General features: G+C 39.4%; 1 protein-coding gene across 1 annotated transcript in view; it reads right to left on the bottom strand.

The window, feature by feature from the left end:
• The window catches only part of GXYLT2 (glucoside xylosyltransferase 2), a 92,387-nt gene extending 85,545 nt beyond the window's left edge, over nucleotides 1-6,842 (bottom strand). Inside the window, exon 1 of the mRNA XM_047850381.1 lies at nucleotides 6,443-6,842. Coding sequence (XP_047706337.1) covers nucleotides 6,443-6,717 — 275 coding nt within the window. The 5' untranslated portion in view covers nucleotides 6,718-6,842. The remainder of the gene's footprint in view (nucleotides 1-6,442) is intronic.
• Nucleotides 6,843-21,322: the final 14,480 nt, after the last annotated feature.

Here is a 21,322-nt window from a genome sequence, read left to right as displayed (position 1 = left end):
AGGGCCCTTTGAAGAAATGGCTGATTCAAAAAATGAAGCAGAAAAATATACAAGACAAGCCTGGGGCATCCTGTAGGGCCAGAGAGTAAGGAAATGCTCAAAAAAGTAGAAATGAAAACAAAAACCAAAAACACACCAATGGGATTATGTCAAAGAAGAACAGAGGCCAACTGTAAGAGCTCCTGATGGCCAATAAAGAAACAATTCCAGCAACAAAATAGTCCTACTGGCTTGTAACTCAAAGTATAAAATAAATATCCACAGGCTCATAGTGATATAATGACTAAATACATTAATAAATGGAGGAGAAGAATCAAATCTCCCCTGCAGGACAATTTCAAATAATTTATATAGATACTCTACCTTCAAGGAGGGAGAGAGAGAATCGCTTCCCACTCTTCAGGTGTGTGGGCTATGCAGAAACTTCCTTCTAAATTTCACAGTATAGAAAGGGAGTGGGGGGAAGGGCAAGCTGCCAGTAGAAAAACCTGAACAAACAAACACCACCTGTCCCAGGTGATGAAGGCCGATAATAGCAGTCATAAATCATGTCGATAGCATATACACTTGATATGATGTGATGGAAATGGTACTTTACCTCTCGGCTATCCTCCCAATAACCCATAACTTAGTACTATAATGAGTGAAGCATTAGACACATTCCAATAGTGGGGCATCCTACAAAATATCTGACCTCGTCAAAACTCTCAAGGTCACCAAAAACAAGGAAAGTCTGAGAAACTGCCACAATGAAGAGGAGCCTAAGGACATATGACAACTACATGTCATGTGCTATCCTGGCTGGGACCCTGGAACAGAAAAGGGACATTCTATAAAAACTAAGGAAATGTAAAAAAAATGAAACACTAGTAATAATGTATACTATTAATTCATTAATTATAATATACTACTGTAAGGCTTTAATGATGGAGGAAACTGGGTGCAGGGTATTGGGAAACCCTGTACTACTTTCTCAGTTTTTCTAAAAATCCCAAACTGCTCTAACAATTAACATCTATTGGAGAGCCCATGTGGCTCAGTTGGTTAAATGTCCAACTCTTGATTTCTGCTCAGGTCATGATCTCAGGGTTCATGGGTTTAAGCCCTGCATAGGGCTCTGCACTGACAGCATGGAGCCTGCTTGGGATTTCTCTCTCCCTCTCTGCCCCTCCCCTGCTCATGCTCTGTCTCTCTCTGTCTCAAAAATAAGTAAAAACATTAAAAAGAAATAAATAAACTTAAAAAAATTTTTTTAAGAAAAAAGAACCCCTCTCTTTTAAAGATTTTATAATTAAAGATCTTTATAATTAAAGATCCTCACTATGCTTCTCATTGTTCTTCACTATGAGATTATTTTGAACATTATTAAATATGTAATTTACTCATATAAGTAAAATCTTAGCCTAGTGCTGGCACAAGGTGGGTGCTGAATTAATTCATTAGGTCATTTGACAAATATGTATTGAGTACCTGCTAGGAGATCACTCTGTTCTAGGTGGCAAGGTGCAGTGATTAATAAGACATGAAGTGTACATTGTAGGGAAGGAGCAAATAAAATAGAATGGTCATATAATAACGCAAGCTATAAAACAACAACAACACGAACCAGGGTAAGGGTGTAGAGAATGGTGGGAAGGGTCCTTTTTTCTAGAGCAGCTGGGAAGATCCGTCTGAGAAGAAAACAAGAAAGCATAGTTTGAAAGAAGGAAGCTAGCAACCCAAGGATGTGAGCAAAGAATATTCCAGCACAGAGAACAAGTAAAAAGTGCTGAGGCAGGAATGAGCTGAGGGTATCTGAAGGCTAGTGTGGCTGAAGCAGAGTGGTAGAAAATGATGTCAGAGACCTAAATGGGGCTGAAATCAGACAAGGGCTTGAAGGCCGGACTAAGAAACTGAATTTTCTCACGGTGACAAGAAGTCTGTCACCGAAGGGCTTTCACCAGCAAAGACCTGATGTGGTCTGCCATCTTTAACATTATCCCAGCAGCTGTACAGAAAACAAACTGTAGAGGGTGCTAGAGTGGAGGGATGCCAACCTGATCCTGTGCTGTTGTGGAGGTCCACGTGTAAAAGATGGTGGTTAGAAGCCAGTGGTAAGCATGGCAGCAGTAGAAAAGGTGAGAGTGGGGGTATTTTTTTTTTTTTTGGTTTATTTAGTTTGAGAGAAAGAATGGGTGTGCACAAGTGGGGGAGGAGGAGGGGGAGAGAATCCCAAGCAGGCTCTGCACTTTCAGCACAGAGCCCAACATGGGGTTCCATCTCACGAATCATGAGATCATGACCTGAGCCCAAATCAAGAGTTGGACACTTAACTGATTGAGCCCACCCAGGTGCCCCAAGAGGGGGCATATATTTTGAGATTGAACCAGAATGGCTTGCTGATCGATACAAGGAGGAATCATGGACCAATCCACAAAAATGAATGTGAACAGAATCAAGACTCAGCAGTACAGAATATCACAGACAGTACCTTCAATGTGTCGTGGCGCTACCAGACAATTATAGGATCACCGCAGTGTTGGCATTTTGCTCTGTAACACCATGCTGCTTAAGTGAGACCTTTATTCAGGCTTGAACCCTCTGAGAAGACTTATCTCAGACACCAAAGGGAACCGCAGGAAATGGTGTCTCTTGACGAGCGAGTAAACATGCTTCCTCTCACTGGGGCAGCTGGGGCGGCTGCCAAGGGTAACGTGTTTCTCTATTGTCTCCCCGCCCCCATCCCTCCCAAATTCTGGGAGGGCACCAACTCCTTTCACCACTGTACAATGAGTGCTTGGTCCAGAATATACGTGCAATAAACATTTGCTGAATGCAGAATAAAATGGCAGGGGACCTCTGCAGAGTTTAGAGTAGTGTAGAAACCATATTTTAAGAGAGAAAACAGCAATATCCAGGCTAGTGCAAGAATAAAAAGAAAAAAGTTCAGGAGAGGGTTGAGATTGAGTAATCAGTAAGGGTTCTAGGCTACAGCCAATAAATGAGAAACTGATTTTGCAAGAGAGGGCACACAGGGCCTAGCAAGAGCCATTGTTGGGATTTCACAGCTAAACTGGATGATCTCATCACGGGATCATCAAATGTCAGAGCTGGAAGAGATCTTGGAAAACTTTTGGATTGATGTGCTCAGTTCACAGATGAGGAAATTAAGGTGAAATGGCTTGGGGACTAGAACCCAATTTTCTGGCCTCGAGATGCCAAATTCTTTTCTACATTGCACTGATTAGCAGTGCTATTCAACTGCCTTTAGCATACGTAGGCTCACAGAGGAGGTTTTCAGAAGCAAACTGGAGAGACAGTCGTCTAAAGTTTACTCTCCAGTAAAATTCTTTTTGGAATTCATTTCCATGAAAACCAAATCATCCCTCATGAGCAACTCTTCCTCTTATCATTCAGTGAAAATAAGGTAGCCCATCGTGATTCTCTTTTTGACATGGCTGCCAGGAAGCTTAAAGCTAAATTTAATACTTAATCCTCATAACAATGGTGGCTCAGTTTTTGACAAACAGTGCTTATCTCCTCCTCTTTTTTATGACTTTTCATTTTTTATGATGATTTCAATGGCCTTATTATATATGTTTTTTTTTTACTGAAAGTCATCTCAAATTTTCTATGGAAGTCAGCCAGGTATAAATCACCAATAAACCAAAACAAAAGGAAGATTTCATTTCTCTTGTGTGCTTGGAACTGCTACTTAGATCGTGGTATCCATTTTCAGATCCCACCCCTGACCTAAAAGCTTAGACCTTACCTCCGGGCTTTATATTTATAGAGAGGAGAGGCCACCGCAGGACAGATTGCATACAAATGACTAGTTATAAAATTGTAGGGTCTGTCTGCTAACTAGGCAAGTCCCTGGAAACTTCTCTAAAATGAAAACAAGATGTGGAAGGAGAGGGCTATGTTTCCTGCGCTGACGTGGCAGAACTTCACTTCCAACAGTACCCTGGGGGAGGCAAGGCAGCCGGGTCCACGGATGGTCAGCAGGTGGTGGACTGTATCACATCCAACTGCAAGCTTGCTCTCACTACTCCCCAGGCCCGAGAAATGAGATCACGTAACCTTCATCTCTTCTGGATTCTAGCCACATAACGAGATTAAAGCACCCAATTTCTAAAAACACGAGGCTTTCTTTTCCCTCCCTAAAATGAAATTCCTTCTAAACCACAAAAATTTAACCCAAGCAGGATTAGGAAAGCAATAAAGGAGCCCATGCAGAGATCTTTCCTTCTGCTCCCTCAGTGTCTCAGAATCTTCTGTCGCCATTTCTGTCCAGGTAGTAAAAAAAAAAAAAAAAAAAAAAAAGTTATTACATCCCAGAAAATGTCAACTTCTCCAGAGGACACTAGACTTTTATCTTTATGCATTTGAGCTTGAGACTTCTGGTGGCTTTTTTGTTTTCCACTCTGCCCTGAGTTTTTAAATTTTGTTCTATATTCCTATGGTGTTGGCCATGACTTCCATGATGATATAAGAGATATGTTCAGAAAGAAAAATGGCTTCAGGAGCTACTGCTGCTCATGGAAATAGTCCTTTCCTAAAACATCCATCTGGATTCTGTTCATGATCTCTTCCTAGTCAGAGCCAATTTGTTCAGATAGAGACAAGAAGATGCTGTCCCATGTTCCCAATACCTTGAAGAATGAGACCGCTGTAAAAATCTATGATGTTTCTTTAGAAAAATCTCAGAAAAACTTACGACACACAGGCAAGACTAGTTAGCATAGGACATCAGCATAGCAGGTAAGAATGTACTGGGCCCAGGCTGCCTGGATCTTCATCCTTATCTATCACACGTGATCTATGAACCTTGAACAGGTGGCTGAACTGTGTGCATTACCTTCCTTAACTGTAAAATAGGGATGATATTAGTGCCTACTTCGTAGAGCAGGCTCTCAAACGCTGGTGTGTGTTAGAAACAGTAGGAGGGCTTGTTAGAACACGGATTACTGACCTCATCCCAAGGGGTTCTGATTTCATGGGGCTAGGGTGGGGCCTGAGAATCTGCATTTCTAACAAGGCTCCAGGTGACACGGCTGCTGTTGGTTCAGACTGCACTTTGAGAACCACTGTCATAGGGTTGCCGTGTGGTTGACATGGTTAATATATGCACAGTATATGTCAACAATGACTATTTTTACATACCCCTGTGAGCACTGTACCTGGCAAAAGGTTATTAGCTATGTTAAATGGTGTCAATTATTACTGATGTAAAAGTTGTCCCATCCACTACAAATCATAGTAAACTTGCAGTTGAACCTTAACATAATACATTCTAAGAAACCTCAGTTCCTAACAGATATAGCCTTAAAGTATGCATACATTCATAAAATGCCGTAAATGGCTCTAACGGCTTAAAAGCAACTCTGTAGATCATTGGGGGTTTTTTTCCCCCTCTAAAACTTGTCACTACCCATCTGTACATTTATTATGAGGCAGAAGAGAAACAAAAGCTGACACAGCTACTTCTTGACGTTTTGTGTCTTTCCTCTTACAGTAAAAGCGGCAAAACAGATTTAGTCATTACAGCCAAAAAGAATTCTTCAACTCATTTCAAGTAATTAAGGAGCCCAGCACACGCAGACGCAGCAACAGCAGTTACAAACATCACCAGCTTCCAAAGGGCAGAGGAAACAGACTCGCTGCAAGGGGATTGTTAAAAAGCTCTCCACAACAAAGGAAATGAACGCAAATCCCTAACCTGGGGGCGGTCCAGCAACCCTGAGGACAAAGATAAAACGCTCAGATGAAAAGCTGTGGCGGGTTAAACTCCACGCAGAGAAAGAGAATATCAAACATAATGTCAAAGGTTAAGATGTTTTGCTTGTAAGACACTTGGACCGTACTTAAGTCTGAAACACAACGAGGAACAGGGAAACCGTCACTCTATTTTGCCCGTGCCACGCCACGCTCCTTCCAAGAAGAAAACTTTTTAATAAACTTAGGTCGAGTGCCTCTTCTGTTCTAAGCACAGGGCGATTCAAGGTTCAATGAGAGGCAGCTAGTCTTCGGTAAACATGTAACTTTTCCAACTGAATTACATCTAAGTTTTTGGTATATATATAAAAAAAATCCTCCAGTGAAACATGAGAATTAGATAAAGCATTCTTGCATCGTGATGGCTTTTGAAAGATTAAACAAAGGGCGCACGTTTGCAAGAATGCAAACACACGCCTTGCCCTGACTGTTAAGAAATGTAATATATAAGCCACCCTCCCTGACACTTCTCTTTCAAAAATGTACGTGATCAACAGCACTGGGCTGTCAACAGGACTCCACGAAGGTGGCTCTTACTTTCCAGCGGAGCAAGAAACAGAAGTGGGCAGCCCGCGGGTGAATTTGGGAGTCCGTCCCTCCAGCCCAAAGCCTCCCCTGGACTCGGCACCGGCTGAGGGAGTGAGACACGGGTCCCAGAGGGGATTCTGGGGCTGCCACGACTCACCTCGCCAACTTCTCCAGGCTCGCGGCGCCCCGGCGGCCGGCTCGGGGGCGCGGACGCGGGGGCCGGCGCCGCCGAGCGCGCGGACCGGCCCCCGGGAAGGCGCCCGGGCCCGGGAGGCGCGCGGGGGCCGGCGCGGGGTGGCGCTGCGGGGCGGACGCGGGGCGCGCGGGCGGCGCGGGGGGCTCGGCGCGGCCGGCGCGCAGAGACAGCAGCGCGAGCAGCAGCGCGGCCAGCGCGAGCAGGAGCAGCGCCGCCGCCTTGCTGCGGAGCTTCATGGTGCGGCGCGGCGGCGGCGGCCCCCGGGCGGCGCGGCCCCTCTGCGCATCGCTGCGCGCCGGGCGGCTGCGGCGGGGCCAGCGCAGTAGAGCGGGGCGGCCGCCTCCTCTGCCCGCCCGCCGGGGACTGGGGTCCGGGCGGCCGGCCGGCGGGCGGGCGACGAAGGAGGAGGAGGACGAGGAGGGGGCGGGAGGGAAGGAGGAGGCGCGAGCGGGGCTCGAGGAGGAGCGGCCCGCGTCTACCGTACTGTGTGGAGTAGCCGCCCGTCCGCCCACCCGGCAGCAGCCGGGAGACTGGCGCTTCGGCTTCAGGTAGGGCAGCCTCAATACCTCTTCATTCATTCACTCATTCATTCATTCATTCATTCATTCATTCATTCATTCATTCATTCTTTAATTCATCCTTCCATCTACTCGTCCATCCATCCATCCATCCATCCATTCATTCCCTCCCTAACCATTCCATTTCCTCCCTCATTCGGTCGGTCACTCACTCACTTACCCTCCGGTTGCATCTCATTACTGTATGCATTCTCCCCTCATTTATTTTTATCCGTCTTTCCACACACCCGTGCACCTATTTATACACTTCCATTCAGGCAGGGGCATCTCTGTTCTGTTTGCCCAATGCAGGGCCTGGCCCTTGGTGGATATCTGTTGGACCAAATCACTCCAGGTCCACGTAGTCTAAAGAAGTCATAGAAAAAATTTCAAAGCCTCGGTGTAAAATCTGACTCAGTCTCCTACTGGCTTAGTGATCCTGAGCAAGTTGCACAATTAGAACCTTCATGTCCTTACATGCAAACTGGGAATGATAATACTGCTCTCCACAGCGGCAGTATTATCATTAAATTTAAAAACACATTCAAAGAAACTAGCACAGTGCCTGGCTCATAATAGGTGCCCAATAAAAGCTCTGTGATAATCACTACAATAAAACGTAGCTTATCATAAATATGTAAATGCAAATATTTTTTCTCTCTGACACAGATTTGAGATAGAGTAATACTTTACCCCCAACGTACAAATAGAGTCTTGTGAGACCTTCACAGCTATAGTCACCAGATTAAGTTTTAGAACTTTCAAACTATTCTTTCAGGGCATCTCCAGTCACAAATCTGAAGCATGAGGACACAAAGTGTTATTATTCACTATGAACTGCCAGCCAATGTTCTATTAACTCTCTTTTCAGCATGGCCAAAGAAGATCAGTTATAACAATGTCTCTGAGTTTCTACCAGATTCCATGTTGACTTATAGATCATTAATTAAAAAAAAAAATTACTGTTTATTTATTTTTGAGAGAGAGAGACAGACAGAGCCTGAGTGGGGGAGGGACAGAGAGGGGGAGAGACAGAATCTGAATCAGGATCTAGGCTTCAAACTGTCAGCTCAGAGCCTTATGTGGGGCTCGAACTCACGAGCTGTGAGATCATGACTCGAGCTGAAGTCGGCCGCCCAACCAACTGAGCCACTCAGGCACCCCATAAATCATTTCAAAGTCAATTATATTCCTGGGTAGCCTGGGTTGCTCAGTTAGTTTAACTCCCCACTTCAGCTCAGGTCATGATCTCACGGTTCGTGGGTTCAAGCCCTGCATCGGACTCTGTGCTGACAACTCAGAGCCTGGAGCCTGCTTCTGACTCTGTGTCTCCTTCTCACTCTCTGCCCCTCCCCCACTCACTCTCTGTCTCTCTCAAAAATAAACATTAATTTTTTTTCTTAAATTCAATTATATTCTGAATCATTCTTATATTAACATTATATTTTAATTATTTGGGATCCCATTGTATTTAACATTTTAGGAATGAGAATGTTTACTAACCTGGAAACTCTTCAAAGCAGGCACCACGGAAATGGCAGAGTGCAAGGTCAAGCGTAGGCCACCATTGGTTCTCTATGAGGGTGAGGTACCATTCCAATAGGAGGCATCTGGAAATGTGAAAAGGATGTTTTGGGTTGTCACAATGATTGGCTGGTTCTACTGTCATATGCTAACCCTCTTACAATGCTCAGGACACAATAGCACAACAAGAATTGTCCTGGGCCAAATGCCGACATGGACGCCTTGCGGAGAAATGCTGAGCTATGCTAAAGCTTGGTGTATAGGCCTTTCAGATTTAGAAATGGCCACCGTCATGTTGCTATGTGGCCCAGTGAAGCAAAAACTCCCATACTCTGTCTTACCGCCTCTCTTCTTCCTCAAGGAGGACACATACAACAAGGATAAAATTAGGCATAGGGACAATGAAGTAGCACCTGGGGTTTTAGCCTCAAACACCAGAATGGAACTTGGGATAATTATGCTTGACCAAACAGAGGACTTAATTTTCTTAAACTCTACTGACTTACCTCCTTCTCCTAAATCCATACTCAACTTTTGGATTTCACTGCTCTGATTGGCGGAGAAGTACAACTTCTGACATCATGAAAAAGGGGTTCCAGACTCCATATCTATCTATGGCTCACACAACTTCTCACTTGGATGTTTAATACACAAAATGCTTGTTTATTTGACCCCCACCCTCACTCCTGAAATCTGTTTCTCCTCCTGGAGTTTTGATATCTCTAGACACTTAGTTGCTCAAGCCAGAAATTAGGTGGCAGTCATCCTTGATTTCTCTGTTTCCCTCACCTCCTGCATTAGTTACCTATCATCTATTATTAGTTATTATTATCTGTTGTTCATAACAAACTACTCCCAAATTTGGTAGCATAAGATAATGCACATACTATCTCATCATTTCTGTGTGTCAAGAATCCAGAACACCTTAGGTAGGTCCTCTGCTTCACAAGCTCTCACAGGGCTGCAATAAAGTGTTGGCTCAGAACTGTGGTCTCATCTGAAGGTTCAACTGGGAAGGATCCACTTCTAAGCTCCCGTACATGGTTGCTGGAAGAATCCAGTTTCTTTCTGGCCAATGAACTGAGAGTCTCAGTTCCTTGCTATCTTTTGGCCAGAGGATGCTCTCTGTTCCTTGTCGGGTGACCCTCTCTATCAGCAAAAGCCTAAGCCTGTAAGAAGAGTCAGAGGTAGGATGCAGCAATACAAAAGTCACAGTCTTTTATAACCTAATTTCAGAAGTGACATTCTGTCACTCTGTCTTGTTCTTCTTGCTAGAAGCAAGTCATTACATCTCATTCATACTCAAGAGGAGAAGATTACACAAGGGTTTGAATATCAGGAGGCCAGGATTATTGGGAGTCATTTTAGAAGGCTGCCTTTCTCACCTCCCATATCCAGAGAACGAGCAAATTCTGTCAAAGCTACTTCTAAAATCTGATTGCCATCTGTCCAGCTCTCTCCTTCTGAATTGCCAATCATGATTGCCTGACAAGACCAAATGTTGATAAATTCTTAATAGCCTGATTCCTACCATATTCCATATAAATTGTGACAACTCCACTCCCCACCCCCCAGTCTCCACCCCTGTTACATGATGCGGCTATTTTACAGCCTACATGCAATAGCAGTTACCTTCTAATTATTCTCCTTGTTTCTTCCCATGCCTTCTTCCAAGTTTTAAGACAGGACGACTTTTTTTAAGAAACATAAATTGAATCTTATTTGTCCCCTGTTTAAAACTCTGCAGTGATTCTTCATGGTTCTTTGAATAAGTCTGAACTCCTTACCATAGCATCTAAATCCAGCATGATCTGGCCCCTGACTGCAGCTCCAACTACATCCATCCTGGGGCTCCTTCCAGCTCCAGTGCCTTTCCATCAAGGCCTCTACCATTCCTGGATTTTCCTTGCTTCAGTGTCTTTGTGCTTGCAGTTCCTTTTGCTGAATCCAGGCTCTGGAAGGCACTTCAATATTTAGATCTTGGCCTAAAGCCACCTCCTTAGCAAGACTATTGTGGACTTCCTTATTTTTTTATTTTTTTATATTTTTTTTAATGTTTATTTATTTTTGAGACAGAGAGAGACAGAGCATGAATGGGGGAGGGTCAGAGAGAGAGGGAGACACAGAATCTGAAACAGGCTCCGGGCTCTGAGCAGTCAGCACAGAGCCCGACGCAGGGCTCGAACCCACACACAGCGAGATCGTGACCTGAGCCAAAGTCGGTCGCTTAACCGACTGAGCCACCCAGGCGCCCGGAGGACTTCCTTTTTTAAGGAGATAGTGTTCCTCTTATTACTATTTGCCCATTTTGTTTCCTATACAACACTTACTACCAATTGTATGTGTGTGTATACATACATAGACACACACACATACACATATATGAACACACACAGATACACATTACACATACACATATATGTTTATATGTTTCCAAGTGATTATTTATGGACAGTAATATATATATATATATATATATATATATATATATATGCATATATTTTAAGAGAAGGAGAGAGAGATTGAGCAGGGGAGGGGGCAGAAGGAGAAAGAGAGAGAGAGAGAGGGAGAGAGAGAGAGAATCTTAAGCAGGCTCCACGCTCAATGCAGAGACCAACATAAGGCTCAATCCTACTACCTTCACATCATGACTTGAGCTGAAATCAAAAGTTGGACACTCAACCGACTGAGCCACCCAGGCACCCCTAGCATATATAATTCTTAATTGTATAACTGGATATACCACAAAAACCAAGATATAGAACTTTTCTAACATCTCAGAAGACTCTTTATGCCCTCTCCCAGGGGTTACATTCAAGGATAATAATTACTCTAGCTTCTATAATCATAGATTAATTTTGTCTTCTCTTTGAAACATTATATAAATAGAAATATATGATATGTATGCTCATTCAACATATTGTCTGTGAGGTCAATTCATGTTTTTCCATGTATCAGTTGGTTTGCTTGTATATATGTTGGTTTGTTTGATGGGTAATATTCCATTATATGAATATACCGTAGCCTATTATTTTTTATTCATTTTACTATTTTTATTTTATTCATTTTTACTATTGAGATAATGAAATTATTTCCAGCTATTATGAACATTTTGTACAAATCTACTGCTGGACATAAACACACATCTCTTTTGAGTATGTGTCCTAAAGTGGAATTTCTGGGTCATACGGTGGGCATTTATTTAGTTTTAGATGCTGCCAAATGGTTTCTGAAAATGGTTGTACCAATCTGCCCTCCCAATAGCACTCCAATTTACTCCACATCCCCACCTATACTTGATCTTGTGTGCTAATCCAGTTTTAGCCATGCTGGTGAGTGTGTAGAATCTTGTGTTACAGTCTGAATTCTCATTTCTCTTGAGCACCTTTTACATATTTATTGACAATTTGGGTATCTTCTTTTGTGAAGTGCCTCTTTGGGTCTTTTGCTTATTTGGGGGTGGGGGTTAGGGCATTTGTCTCTTTCTTATTAATTTGTGGGAGTCCTTTATATATTATTACTATATTACTATATTACTTTTGTCAGATATACATTTTGCAAATAACTTCTCTCTGTGTGGCTTTTCCCTCTTTTAATGGTATCTTTTGATAAAGAGAAGTTCTCAATTTAGTGAAGTCCAATTTTTCAATCTTTTCTTTTATGTTTGGTATACTTGGTATTTTGTCTAACAAATGTTTGCCTTAGTCACAAAGAAATTATTTTATTTCATTCTAGTATATAGTTGTATGATAGTACTTTCTCTGATGATGGAAATGTTTTATGTCTACACTAAATGTTGTATATCTACACTATATTAATATGGTTGCCATTGGCCTCATGTGGCTATTGAACACTTAAAATGTAGCTACTATGATTGGGGAACTGAAATTTTTATAATTTTATATAAATAGTCATATTGGGCTAGTGGCTGCTATATTGCATACTATAGATCTAGACACTTTATTGTTCTAGTTTCCACAAGTAGGTATACAACTCATTGTGGGTTATTTTTGTGTATGTGTGTTTGTGTAAAGTATAAGGTAAAGATCAGGATTATATTTTTCTATATGGATACTTAATTGGCCCGCTTGTTGAAAAACCCATCTTCTCTCCCAGTGCACTCCCAATAACTTTTCATAAATCAGGTGAACAGACTGTAACAGAAATGAAGAATGCCTTTGATGGGCCCATCAGCAGACTAGACGCAGCTGAGGAAAGCATCTCTGAGCTTACAAACATGTCAATAGAGACTCCTAAAACTGAAAATAAGACTGAAGGAACAGACAACCAAGACATGTGGGATATCTACAAAAGGTGTAACACACATGTAGTGGGAATACCAGAAAGAGAACAAAAGAAAGAAAGAAGCAGAAGAAATTCTATAAGCAAAAATGACTGAAAATTTTCTCCAAATTCATGTCATAAAGCAAACCACAGGTCAAGGAAGCTCAGAGAACACCAAGCAAAATACAGGTCCGAAAGACTACACCTAGGAATATCATATTCAAGCTGCATAAAATCAAAGATAAAGAAAAAATTTTGAAAGAGGCCAGATATAAAGAAATGTTCTAACTATAGAAGAGCAACGATAAGAATTATGTCCATCTTCTCCAAAACCTTGCAGGCAAGAAAAAAGTAAGTGTAATACATAAAGATTTATAAGAAAAATTTACCAACCTAGACTTCTGTATCCTCATAAATTATCTTTCAAAGGTGAAGGAGAAACAGACTTTCTCAGAAAAACAAAAATTGGTAGAATTTGTTGCCAGATCTGCCATACAAGAAATGTTAAAAGAGTTTCTTCAGAAAGAAGGAAAATGTGGGCCCCTGGGTAGCTCAGTCAGTTAAGCTTCTCACTTTGACTCAAGTCATGACCTCGTGGTTTGTGAGTTCCAGCCCCGTGTTTGGATCTGTGCTGACAGCTCAGAGCCTGGAGCCTGCTTGGGATTCTGTGTCTCCCTCTCTCTCTGCCCCTCCCCCGTTCACACTCTGTCTCTCAATATAAATAAACGTTAAAAAATTTAAAAAAAAATAAAGAAGAAAGAAAGAAAGAAGGAAAATGATATAGGTAAGAAAAAAAATCAGATCTACATAAAGAAAGGAAGAGCATCTTTGATGCTTAAAGAGGGAATAAGGTAAAATAAAAACTTTTTTTTCTTATTCTTTATTGATCTTAAAAAAGCCAGTTTGTTTAAAATAATAATAGCAATATGTGTCTGATGCTTAGAGGTATGTATAAGTGAAATGAGTGGCAGCGATAATAAAAGGAATGGAAGGAGGGCATTAGAAATATTTTTTTACTGTAAGGTACTTGCACTACTTGTGAGGCAGTATAGTGCTGTTTAAGAGCAGACTTGGATTAGTTGTAAATGTATATTGCAAATCCTATTTTTAGAAAGAAGTATAATTGATATACTAAGGGAGGAGGGAAAATTTAGTTATGTAATACACTTGACTAAAACCACAAAAAGCAGAAAGGGAAGAGAAAAAAACAGGAATAAATGAAAAGTGCAATGAATCAAAAACAGTAACAAATAGAATACATTTTAATCAAACTATATCAATAACTGCTCTAAATATCAATTGTCTAAATACACTAAATAAAAGAGATTTTCAGTGTGAATCAAAAAACAAGACCCAACTGTATGTTATATGTAAGAAACCCACTTTAAATACAAAGACATATAAAGATTAGAAGTTAAAGGATGGAAAAGCAAAGGGGTGGAGAAAGTTATACCATGCTAACACTCATCAAAAGAAAGCTGGAGTAGCTACATTAATTTCAAAGGAACCAGATTTCAGAGGAAGAAAATTATCAGGGGTAAAGAAGGAAATTACATATTGATATCTGGGTCAATTTTTTAAGAAGACATAACAATCCTTAATGTGTATTCATCTAAGAAAAGAGCATCAAAATACGTGAGGCAAAAACTGGTAGCAATGCCACAAGTAGGTGAATCCGCTGCTATAGTTAGAGACTTGACTTTACCAGCAGTCTGTCAGATATGGACACATTCATCAGGCAAAAAATCATTAAAGACATAGCACTTTTGATCCATCTATAATTGACATCTATAAACTACTTCATCCAACAAAAACAGAATACACACTGTTTTCAAGCTCACATGGAAGATTCACCAAGATAGACCACAGTCTGAGCTATCAAATGCACCTTAACAAAATTAAAAGAATATAAATTATTCAATGCCTGTTCTCAGAACACAATGGAATTAAGCTAAAAATCAATACAAGAGATAACTGAAAAACTCTAAAATACATGGAAATTAAACAACACACTTTTCCAAAACACATGGGTGAAAGTAGAAATCTCAAGAGAAACTTTAAAATATTTTGAACTAGGGGCATGTAGGTGGCTCAGTCACTTGAACATCTGACTCTTGAGTTTGGCTCGGGTCATGATCTCAGTGTCTTGGGATTGAGCCCCGCATTCAGTTCTGCACTGAACATGGAGCCTACTTGAGATTCTGTCTCTCTCTCCCCATCTGCCCATCTCACCTGCTCACAATACTCTCTAAAATTAAAACAAACTATATATATATATATATATATATATATATATATAGTTCAAATATATATATGTATATATATAGTTCAAATACATATATGTGTATATATATACATATATAGCTCAAATATATATATATATACATATATATATTTGAACTAAGTGAAAATGGAAATACAACTTATCAAAATTTGTGGGATTCAGGGAAAGCAGGGCTTCGAGGGAAATTTATAGCATTTGATGCATATATTAGAAAAGAGAAAGGTGGAATTCCTAAGATTCCACCTTAGGAATCTAAAAAAAGAAGAACAAATTATATCTAAAGTAAGATAAAAGAAATAATAAAAATTAGACCAAAAATCAATGAAATTAAAAGGTGCAAATCAACAGAGAAAATAAAACCAAAAGCTGTATCTTTGAAAAGACCAACAAAATAGATAAACTGCTAGCCAGACTAAGAAAAAGAAAAGACATAGATGACTCATATCAAAAATGAAAGATAAAGTATCACTACAATTTCCATGGATGGTTTAAAAGATAATGAAAGAATACTGTGAACAACTTTATGCCTGCAATTTGATAAACCAATTCCTTGTAAATAACAATCTGACACAACAACCACCAGAATAAATAGATGAACTGAAAAGGCCTATAGCTACTAAAGAAATCGAATCAATAATTAATAAACTTCCCCACTCCTAAACCCGATATTGCACTATAAACTAAGTAAAATATAAATTAAGAAATAATGATAATTAGTAAACTTCCAAAACTGAAAACACAAGGCCCAGGTGGATTCATGGATGAATTCTAACAAACACCGAAGGAAGAAAGTATGCCAGTTGTCTCTAAAATTCTTTCAGAAAATAGAAGCAGAGAGAATGCTTCCTTATTCTATCAGGCTAGCATTACCCTAATACCAGAATCAGAAAAAGACATACGAGAAAACTATAGTCCAGTATCTTTCATGAACATAGATACAAAAATCCTCAAAAAAATTAGCAAATCGAATCCAACAGTGTATAGGAAGATTTATACACTATGAACAAGTGAGATTTATTCCAGGTATACAAGGGTGGGTTCAACATTAAAAAATCAACTAATGTAATTCATCATGTCAACAGGATTTAAAGAAAAAAATCACATCAAATGTCAATGGGTGCAGAAAAAATTCAACACCCATTCTTGAGAAAAACTCTCAGAAAACTAGAAATAAAGAGACTTTCCTCAACTTGATAAAGAACATTAACAGTAAACTACAGGTTACATCGTACTTAATGATGAGAACTTTTCCCACTAAGATCAGGAACAAGGCAAAGTTTTTCCCACTTACCATTCTTTTCAACATCATACTGTAAGTCCTAGCTATTTCAATAAAACAAGAAAAGAAAATACAGGTATGTGGATTTGGAAAGAAGAAATGAAACTACTTTGTTTAAAGATTATATAATTGTCTATGCAGGAAATTCAAACGAATAGACAAAAACTCCTGAAATTAATAAGCAGTTATAGCAGGAATGCGAGATACAAGGTTAACATACAGAAGTCAATCACTTTCCTACATACTAGCGTTTAACAAGTGGAATTTGAAATCTGTAAACACAATACCATGTATAATAAATAGCACCCTCCAAAGTGAAATATGTAAGTATAAATCTAACAAAATATGTGTAAGATCTATATAAGGAAAGCTACAGAATTTGATGAAAAAATTCAGAGAACTAAATAAATGGAAAGATTCCATGTTCATGTGTAGGAAGTCTCAATGTTGTCAAGATATCAGATCTTCCCAATTTGATCTATAGATTAAATGCAATTCCAATCAGAATACCAGCAAGTTATTTTGTGGATACTGACAAACTGATTCAAAAGTTTATATGGAGAGGCAAAAGACTTAAAATAACTTGTATAACACTGAAGGAGAAGAACCGAATTGGAAGACTGGTGCTACCTGACTTCAAGACTTACTATAAAGCTACAGTAATCAAGACATTGTGGTATTGGTAAAAGAATAGACAATAGACCAATGTAACAGACTAGAGAGCCCAGAAATAGACCCCCATAAGTATAGTCAACTGATCTTCGGCAAAGGAGCAAAGACAATACAATGAAGCAAGGATAGTCCCTTCAACAAATGTGCTGGAACAATAGGACATCCACATGCAAAAAAAAAAAAAAAAAAGAAAAAAAAATCTATACCTAAACCTTAGACCCTTCACAAAAGTTAACTCAAAATGGATCTTAGACCTAAATGTAAAATGCCAAACTATCAAACTCCTAGAACAAAACATAGGAGAAAACCTAGATGACCTTGTATGTGACAACACCAAAGGCACGATCCATGAAAGAAATAATTGATAAACTAGACTTCATTATAATAAAAAACTTCTGCTCTGCGAAAGACAATCTCAAGAGAACTGGAAGACAAACTACAGACTGGAAGAAAATAATCGCAATAGACAAAATAGATCATGGACTGTTATCCAAAATATACAAAGAACCCTTAAAACTCAACAATTAAAAAAAAAAAATCCCATTAAAAAATGTCATCGCAGAGCCTTGCATGGGGCTCAAACTCACAAATCTTGAAATCATGACCTGAGCCGAAACCAAGAGTGGGACACTTGACTGACTGAACCACCCAGGTGCCCCTAGAAGGTATTCTGTTAAGTGAAACAAGTCAGACAGAAAAAGACAAATACCACGTGGTTTCACTTACAGATGGAATCTAAAACATAAAAGAAACAGACAAATAAACAAAGAAACAAACAAACTGAAAACAGAAATAGACTCATAAATATGGAGAATAAACTAGTAGTTGCCAGAGGGGAGGAGGTGACGGGGATAGATGAAATAGGTGAAGATGATTAAGAGATACAAACTTCCAGTTATAACATAAGTAAGTAATGGAGATGAAAAGTACAGCATACAGGATATAGTCAATATTGTGATAACTTTGTATGGTGACAGATGGTAACTACACTTATTGTGGTGAACATTGTGTAATGCACAGAATTATCAAAACACTATGTTGTACACCTGAAAGTAATATAATATTGCATGTCAACTATACTACAATTAATAAGTAAAATTAAAAAAAAAGAATACCATAAAAATAAACCAAGTCCCCTCAAAGAGTGGCACCCTGATAAAAATCTAGAAAGCAATCCATCTCACAGAAGATGGGGAAGATATAGCCTGTGTTGACTGTGTTCCTCAGATGAGGAAAATAATATGAGAATTTTTAACAACCCACTTTCACATAGGCTTCTGTGAGGCAAAATAATAATAAAAATAATAATAATAATAACTAAAAATAAATTTAAAAAAGAAGAAGAAAAAGAAAACATCCAAGGAGAAATATTAGGTTAAAACAACCAAAAAGTGGTAGATAGTCCAAGTTCCAAAAGCAAAAGCAAACTTTAATTGGCAAAACACACTTAAATCTTAGGTATGGTGGGCTGAAGAGTGATTCCTTAAAATTTGTCTAGTCATAACCTCAGACTATGACTTATTTGGGAATAGGATCTTTGCAGATGTGATTAAGGATCCCAAGATGAATCACCTTGAACGTAGGGCGGGCCCTCAATCCAATGATTGGCATACTTATCCTGGTAAGAAGAAGAGACAACACAGGGAAACACAGATACATGAAAGAAGAAGCCATGTAAATATGGAGGCAGAGATTGAAGTCATGCTGACACAGCCAAGAGACGCTGTGAGCCACCAGAAATTGGAAGAGGCTAGGAAGGACTCTCCTCTGCACTTCCAAGAGAGCATGGCCCTGGTCACACCTTGATTTCAAATTCTCGACATCCTGAAGCCTCAGACAGTAAATTTCTGTTCCATAAGCCACCCAGTTTGTGGTAATTTGCAATGGTCACCCTAAGAAACGAATACACTAGGTTTCAGGAAATTCACACACATAAAATTCCAAGGAACTTGATTTCATCATCCCAAACTATAAAACACACATATAAAATAAATTATGATAGGGGCGCCTGGGTGGCTCAGTCAGTTAAGTGTCCGACTTCGGCTCAGGTCATGATCTCATGGCTTGTGAGTTCGAGCCCTGCTTCGGGCTCTGTGCTGACAGCTCAGAGCCTGGAGCCTCTTCAGATTCTGTGTCTTTCTCTCTTTCTCTGCCCCTCCCCACCTCATACTCTGTCTCTGTCTCTCAAAAATAAATAAACATTAAAAAAATTAAAAAAAAATAAATTATGATGAAAAAAAAAAGAATCAACATAAAGAACAAAATGTGGAGAACAATCTGTAAAAAGGACAGGCATTGGAACGGTCACTGTGCAAAAGAACATAAGTATGTGCAATACCTTTTTTACAAGAGAGGTTATAGAAACTACATGTAGGTATAAGAGACTACCAAAAGGGAGAGGGAAGATTTGAAAATAAAAAAGCATAACTTCTAGTAATACAAAATTTGTAATAATAAAATTAGAAGCCCAACTTAAAAGTTAAATTGCATTTAATATCTAACTGAAAAGAAAACTCAAAAAAAAGGAAGATGAATAAAAAAAGATCAGGAACTTATGAAAATGTAGTACAAAGAGATAAATAAATATAAAAACTTAAGTGGTTTTTAAACTAAAGGAAGATAGATTTAAAAAAATGAAGATAAGGAACTGATGAAAATGTAGTATGAAGAGATAAATAAATATAAAAACTTAATAGGTTAAAAGACAAAAAGGATAGAGTGAGAATATTTACTATACTTTTTTTTTTCTTAAGTAGACTTCACACCCAGCGAGAAGCCCATCGTGGGGCTTGAACTCACGACCCTGAGATCAAGACTTGAGCTGAGATCAGGAGTCAGATGCTTAACTGACTGAACCACCCAGGCACCCCAATTTAATATACTTCTAATTAAACTTCCAGAAGTTAAGAATGGGGCAAAAGGGGGCAATGTTAAAAATGAAAGTGACTGAGAATTTTACAGAACTGTAAAAAGGTACAAATCCTTAAATTGATAGAACATAGTGAGTTGCAAACAGGATAAATGAAAAGAAACACAGGCCTATATATATTTCAACAAATACACAGAACATAAAGGAAAAACAAGGAAACTTCAATTTGCAGAAAGAAAAATCTGTGTACCTGCAAGGGAATGAAAGCCAGATTTCTCATCAGCCATAACATAGACAGAATATAATGACGTGATATTTTCAATGTGCTGAAGAAAAATGTATGAACCTGGACTTCTATGCCCTGAAGAATAGTCATTCAACTTAGAGGGCGTAAACATAAAAAATATTAAAAATATTAAATCAGTTGGGGAATTGGTTAATGGACTGAGGCTGGAAGAATTTTGAGGCACATGATAGAAAAATCTTAGATTTCTTTCAAGAGATTATTGGTAGAAATATGGATGTTTGAGATGTTGCTGGTAAGCGTTCACAAGGAAGTGAAAAGAGAAGGTGTATATCGTCTCAGGGAATACTTAAATCGTCATAAATAGAATGTTGATACAAATAAAAATGGTAAACAAACTGTTGATGAGGGCTCACGGGGAAATGAGAAACACATTACGGAAAAGTGGAGGAAAGGAGATCCTTAGGACATAGTGTTAGAAGCTTAGGTGAATTGCCTCCCACAGTGGCATGCAAAGCAGAATTTGTACTCGACGAACTCTGATACTTAGTGGAATGTTGAAGGTACGGACTGGTTTCTTCTGGCTGCATTTAGTAAAATGTGAGAGGTAAGAAATAAATTTAGGGAAGAACTGTCTGAAAAAAGGTGGAGGGGAACCAGGACTTTTGGGAAATTCTCAGCCTATCCACTTTGCAAGAAATGGAAAAATTTAGAAGATTCAGTGTAAGGAAACTATACTCGGGAGAGAAAGTCATGGATGTGGCTGGACAACATGTTGCTAGTACCTGGAAAGGAGCATATATATTTGGATATTCCACTGCACAGAGGGCTCTTCAAAGAGATTAGGTGTGTGACTCATGGATATCCTCAGTTGTCTCTGCAGAAGCCAAGCATGGAGATGATATTGTCCAGCAAAGACCTGTGTTTAATAGGATGAATTCTCACAACTCACATGAGAGACCCATATGGTTTTTGAGAATGTATCATCAGTAGAAACACTGCCAGCTCAGGCAGAAAGATAAGACTAAAGGAAAGAAGGCCATGGGACCCCCAACATTCTACAGGCAGTAAACGGGTTACTAAAATAACTCCACTGCAAACATGTGCTCTCATTTCAGAAAAAGAAAA

This window comes from Prionailurus viverrinus, chromosome A2 (genome assembly GCF_022837055.1).
Source record: "Prionailurus viverrinus isolate Anna chromosome A2, UM_Priviv_1.0, whole genome shotgun sequence".
Classification (NCBI taxonomy): Eukaryota; Metazoa; Chordata; class Mammalia; order Carnivora; family Felidae; genus Prionailurus; species Prionailurus viverrinus.
This window is presented reverse-complemented; position numbering and strand designations above follow the sequence as displayed.